General features: G+C 45.7%; 1 protein-coding gene across 1 annotated transcript in view; it reads left to right on the forward strand.

Moving 5' to 3' along the window:
- Window positions 1–6,207, forward strand: part of DNM1 (dynamin 1) — a 44,424-nt gene extending 38,217 nt beyond the window's left edge. Inside the window, 1 exon segment of the mRNA XM_009322201.1 lies at window positions 5,990–6,207. Coding sequence (XP_009320476.1) covers window positions 5,990–6,050 — 61 coding nt within the window. The 3' untranslated portion in view covers window positions 6,051–6,207.
- Window positions 6,208–6,342: the final 135 nt, after the last annotated feature.

A 6,342-nucleotide genomic window follows, 5' to 3' on the forward strand; every position in this document is an offset into this window, starting at 1 on the left:
GAACATCAGCCTGGATCTGAGAGTGGACTTGCTGTGTGGGTGAGTGAGCAGTGGCCGGTAGGTGTGTGAACAGATAGACAGCTTTCGATGTAGCCCCCTGTGCACAACAGGGTTCTGGATGTATGCAAAGATGAGGGTGTGATTGTGTGTGTGAAGTCCTGCGTGGCAGAGTGCAGCCCTACCCAGCAGTGCACACTCGTGCTGTGTTCTGGAGGGGGACGTGCGAATGTGTGTCTGTGCAAGCGCATGTGTCTCTGTTCCACCTTCCTGACAGTCTGTGTGGCCTCTGCCTTGAACTGTCTGAACTGCCATGTTGATTTCATGTTGTCTTTCAGAATCACTATCAGTGACCCCTGAGGACTGGCAGCCACGGTACGTTTTGCACTCTCCCTGCAATGCATGAGTCATTGTGTCCCCATCCTCCACTTGCTCTGCAGCTCACCTCTGCTGCCTAGCTCTTGTATTAGTAACAGAGTCCCTTGTCCAATGAACCACCTCTGCCAGGATCTCATGAAGGGAGGAGTCTTGAACAGAAAAACTGCCTGATCAGAGACAGAGCAGCTGCTTGAGCTGCAGGAGCTGGGAAAGCCTCAGTGCCTGACTTAAGGTTACTAGAGGACTGTTTCTCTGCTTCCAGATAGAAGAGGTGGGATGGGGGAATGAGCTCTGGCAACAAGGTCTAAACTGTGTGTGTCTTTCATTTGGCTTATATCCACACTGACTGGGAGATCAGCTGAATGAACTCTGTTTTGATTTTGTTTGTCAGCTCTGTTAGGATCAAGGTAGAGACTTGGAGCTGTTAGTTCAGACTCTTCTTCTTATATTCTAATGTCTGGCTGGAGAAGTGCTCCCCTCCTCACTGTGTCCCTAGTGCTCATGGAAGGCAGGAGGAGTTTGGATCATTAATGTCAGGACTTCCATGTTTGAGTGCAGGGTAACTCTGACATTGAATGTTCCCTGTTATCCTTGTGTCCCATCATCACTGTTAGAAGCAAACTCCCTTTGCTTGTTTTCCACTTGACCCTTTACCTTCTAGGTTACTCCTCTGTTTCTATTCAAATTGCCTTCTCTCCTCTGCCTTCTGCCCCTGCAAGAGGAAGGGTTTAGTGATTCATATCCCCCCAGACACTCTGCCCTGAGCTCCTGCCTGGTTCTCTTTCCTATCTCTCTCTGCATTTTGCAGCATTGTACTTGTTCAGTGAAGTAGCAGGGTATTGGGGCAGGCTCACGTGTACTGTGCTGGCCCAACAATTCTACCTTGTCCTGTTAATGCTGAGGGTGGGGGTGTGAAGAGGGATATCTGGCCAAACTCTCCTGAGTCTTTTTCCTGGGAATCTCCAGCCCTTATTGACAAAGGGGTAGATAGGGCCCAAAACACCCATGCCTGCCCTGTTCTGCCCTTTCTCCCTTTCTCTGTGGATGTTGTTTCTTGAAGTGAAAGGTGTGACTGAGAGGAGTGGAGCAGCAGCTTCCGTAGATTCCCTTGCTGCTAGTTGTGGCAGAGAGAGCTGGGGGAGTGTGTGCTGAAGTCCTATCTTAAGAATAGCATGAGTTCAAGCCCCTGTTCCAGGGCAGGGGAGTTCACAGCTAGCCCCCATCTTGCAGCAGATGGTGTCTGTTACTGCTGCATGTAACTGCAGTTAGAGCTGAGAGGTGTCACATCACATCAAACCAATGCAGTGACTGTGCAGTGATTGACATCTTTGAGGATGTCACCCGTCAGCCCTCCTCACTGATGACATACTGCAGAGGTGTTGGAGCAATCAGCAGTTTCCTCCAATACTCTGCCTACTGCAGACATCCCTGGCAGCCCTAGAAACATGCATCTTGGTGAACAACCTCAGGAAAGAGGCTTGCTGTTGTCTGTACCTCGTTCTGGGACTCGCTGTTATGGGGCGTTCTGTTCTTAATCTGGCATAAAGAGCACCAAGGAAATAAAAAATCAAAACCCAAAACACCACCAAAAAAACCCTAAACAACCCAAGAAACCCCACCCAAAACCTTTTGCAGCCCAAGGGAATAAATGTAATGTTTTACCATCTCTGTTAGGTCCTTGTCAGCAGAATTCTCTATTAGCCTGTTGGTTTCTAGATATGATTAGCTCAGTGTTCTGTCTGGGTATGGCTTGAAAGACTGACTTCAAGGGACGTGACAGTCAGTGTAACTGGTCTCCTTAGGCTCCTGCCAGGACACAGGTCTTGTTTCCTGTGTGCTGGAGACTGCCACAGGCTTCCCTGTGAGCAAAGCTTTGTTCCTTGTTGTCCTGACAGAGGAAAGTGACTTTTCAATGATGTAAAAGGGCTTGGCTAGCAATGCAGTGAGTAAATGTTGCTTGAGAGACTTCTCTGTCCCTTTTTGTGCTGTGGAAGAGTTTTCAGCCTTCTGTAACCCTACCAGGCAGATTCTGCAAGTGTCTCCAGAAAACCTGAGCAGAGACAAAAGCTGTAACTTTAAAAAGTGACAGCCCCCCCCCCAAAATGCTCTGAGTGCTGAGAGAAATAAGTGTCTGCAAAAATCAATCATATACATTACCAAAAAAGCAGCCCGTCTACCTGAAAATTACTTGTGCTCCTTTGAGCCCTATTTATTCTGGTTTGGTCAAGTAGCCTCTCTTGCCAGAACACATTACATAGTCTAGCAACTTTAAGCATCCTTTTCATGTAAATCCACAGAGGCTGTTAGGACAACCTGTCCAAACTCCTGAAATGCAAAAAGCCCTTCAAGCTTCTAAAAAAAAAAAAGCCTTCTAACACATGTGACAGTACAACAGCATCTCACTAAAAGTTGAGCTGAAATTTTGTAAGGTTTTAATTCAAGTGCTGTAACTGTTCCAATGATAGTAGTAGCTGTTGAATGGTTGGTATGGCTGCATTTACACCATGAGCACCCTTTAGAGATAATGCACAGATCCCACATGTCATGCAGCTCAGGGTCACAGATTCCCCAGCTGTAACATCTCATTGTGAGTTTTGCTTCTGGGAGATAGTATTACTTCAGCATCCTTCCAAGGTGGTTGTAATTTCCAGGTTAGCTCAATCCCATCATTATTTGCTGTACAGGAGTACAAGTTACAGGAGCAGTAACTTGATTGGCATGCTGACAGTGGGGTCTTGCAGTCCCCATTGACATTTTCAGTCAAGGAAATAACATTTGGAAACGTTTTGGTGACTGAAGCTTTTTTATGTATCATTTTCCAAGGCAAGGAACAAGTGGTTGTAATTGTTTTGAGATCTGGGGCTTAATAGATACGGAGCAATAAATTCTGCTGACGTCTAATAAACAGGACCATAGAGTTCCTCTGGTTCATTTGCGAAGATGAGGAAGCTTGGCCCAGTTTATGGGAGTATAGCTCCTCTGGTACCAGCAAGATTATAGACTTGCAGTGAGTGCAAAACAAAGACTTCTCTACCTCCAGAAGACTACTGGTGCAAACATCCTCCTCTGCCTCTCTTCTTCCTCCCCTCCCTTCCCTCAGCTCCTGTGTTAGGGGAGGGCCTTCATCTCCAGCAGTCAGTTGATTCTCTGTAATCTAAATTAAAGCTTGTCAGTGTGGAATTGTTCAGGCATTAGTTCTGTGACACCTGATTCTGTATGATCAGTGCAAATACTTCCTCTCTACTTGGTCTACATCCTGTCGGGTTTGCTCTTTGCATTTCAGGCGGTTTGGACTGTAAAACTACTCTGGCTTGGTACTGAACAATTTACTTATAATGATACACTATCATGATGCTGTTTAGGTTACAGACACTGCAGGGAGCTTTAAAGAAAAAACATAGATTGGACTCACTGACTTAGAGAACACTTGGTTTTTTTATTTGTAGACTTCTTAAAGCCTGTAGTCTGAGTCTGAAGTGGTCTTTCAAGTAATGAGAGAAATGGCAGGGGTGTTGTCTTGTATTTTCTGAGGTTTTGTTTTTCCCCAGTCCCTTACAGGGAGGAGATCCTAGAACGCTTAATCCGTGCAGAGGGCAAACACTTAAGTTGCTGTGCAGTTACCTAGCTAGAGTACCAGCAAAAGAGCAGAAACAGAATGGAGTAGCAATGGCCAAAGTTCCTTTTAGTGAAGTAAGTAGAAGCTGCATTTGTTGAGCACCAAGACTTGCAGCAAGCTTGCCCCTAACATCAAAGATCAGTATCATGTATTGGAATAAGGAATATCAGGCTTGCAAGTAGCCTCGAGGGCAGGGGAAGAAGGTGCTCCTCCAAACCAGCCAAGAACCTCTGACAGCAGCGTGTCTCAGAGGACCCCATCCATGCTCTGTGACTGTCATGTGCTTGATACAGGAGCTCACTGTTGTCCATGCTTCTCAACTCTCATTCCAGAGCCAGTGCACTCACTGGCAATAAATCTCTGCACTTTGAAATTTCAGAGGGAAAGCAAAACTGGCTGCCCAGTGAATTGCTTAACTGGTGATTCATGCTGTGCAGAAAGGTCAGTGCGAGGCCTAATAGACACCTGTAAGTCTCCTTTGTGGAGTTGCACTCTGGTAGTTCGTGCCTCAAGTTTTATTCTCTTGCTGGCTCAGGCGAGGTGGAGAAGCATGTGTGATTGTGACTGCGATTGCTGTGCTAACCACAGTGTGTGTTCTCTTGTTTTTGTTTTCTGCTTTTTCACAGCAGAAGGGGCCCCGCCTCACCTACTCGACCTACCATAATCCGACCGGCTGAACCGTCCCTCTTAGATTTATAACTTGAGGCTGTAGACAGCTGGCGACGAATGCCGTGCTGGTGGCTTCCCCATTCCACTCTCCCTTTCCACAGTCACTCTCCTCATCCATCCCACATCTCTGCCTCCCACCACCCCTTCCTGGTGTGTCGTAAAACACTAGCCTAGTGATTGAGCTCTTCGTCTTCACTCATGCGTCCTGTATTGCTTTGTGAGCATAGAGTAGCCTTCATTCAGTGGCATGGATCCCTGAAGTACACAGGCTCATTGGAGAGATCAGCCACAGGGACATCCTTAAGTCCAAGTGGTGGCTGTCCGTCCAGTTATTTCTTCTGCCTGGCCTGGATAAGTGTCCTGCCTGCATCAGTTAGCTGTAGCACCTAGAACTGATCTGTAGCTATTTTCCTTTCTTGTAGTTAAGATGACAAAAGTGTGACTTAGAAGAAAAATACTGTCAAAACATGTGACACCGTTAGGAACACATTAGATGTCCTGTGTATTAGTTTGACTTCTAAGGTGCAAAAATTCATGTTGGGAACAGTGCAATCAACCTTATATCAAAGTGAGGCAGGGAGATCAAGAAAGGGGGGAACTCAATGGATCGGCATAGTCCTGCTAGAGTGAAGTCTGAGATAGCGCACACACCTCAGCGTGCAGGGAGCACACGGACCTGCTCGCGCTCAGCTCCCCAAAAGAGCTGGGGAGATCCGGCTGGTGATGCGCTGGCTTCTGCCAGCAGTTGTCTTGCATCACCATTTTTGGCTGACTTTCCTGAACCCAGCAGGGAGAGGGGGATAGATATGCTGCTCCCCCCTTGCAAATGGACAACCAAATGTTTTCAGGGAGTTTGCTGTGTAATGTTTTGTTGAAAATATTTCTGCTTTGAATAAGCACATCTTTCAGTGTTTTTTGGGTACCATGGTGACTTCTTATGTAGCCTTTTCTTCTTGCATGTGGATGGTACGTGTTTGGGGAAACTTGTAACCGTTGTTGATCACAACTCATCTTCTTAAGGTTTGGTTTTTACTTTTCATGCTACATGTATTTAAAAAAAAAAAACTTGAGAATTAAAAATATATCAACCCTGTACATCTCAGATGTCATGTCTCTACCAGAGCTAAATGAGCCACCTGTATTGCAGGCCTGATTCAGATTTAAGTTATCTTATTTCAGTGCTATTGCTCTTAATTTCTGTTGTGGATCCTCTATTGTTCTGATGCCAGTTCCTTTCTGTATTTTAACTATTGTTTTACTACTTCTCCCCCCTTTTCCTTCCCTTCCCCTTTTCTTTTTTTCTTTGTTTTTCTTGTCTTTAAACTCCAGCCGGCCGGGTAAGGCCAGTCCCTCCCGCCCGGAGAGCCCAAAACCACCATTTGACATGTAGGCCTGCTCCCTCTGAGACTCTTTGCCTGCCTCTTAGCTGTTCTGTCCTGGAATGGTCTGACTCGAATCTCACACATGGCTTGTTTCGTTTGTATTTTGTGACACACATATCAGATGTGACTGTAGTGAAACTGATTTTTTTTTTTCCCTCCCAGCTGCTTAAAGGAGTTAAACAAGTATATTGTAGTAATGAGAAACATATCTTTACTGTTATAAATATCTATAAATATATATATAAGATGAAAAATCTATATATGTCCAGGTGTTTAAAGCCATTTGTGCTTCCATGTGGA

Source organism: Pygoscelis adeliae, unplaced genomic scaffold, assembly GCF_000699105.1.
Source record: "Pygoscelis adeliae isolate BGI_AS28 unplaced genomic scaffold, ASM69910v1 Scaffold114, whole genome shotgun sequence".
Taxonomy (NCBI): Eukaryota; Metazoa; Chordata; class Aves; order Sphenisciformes; family Spheniscidae; genus Pygoscelis; species Pygoscelis adeliae.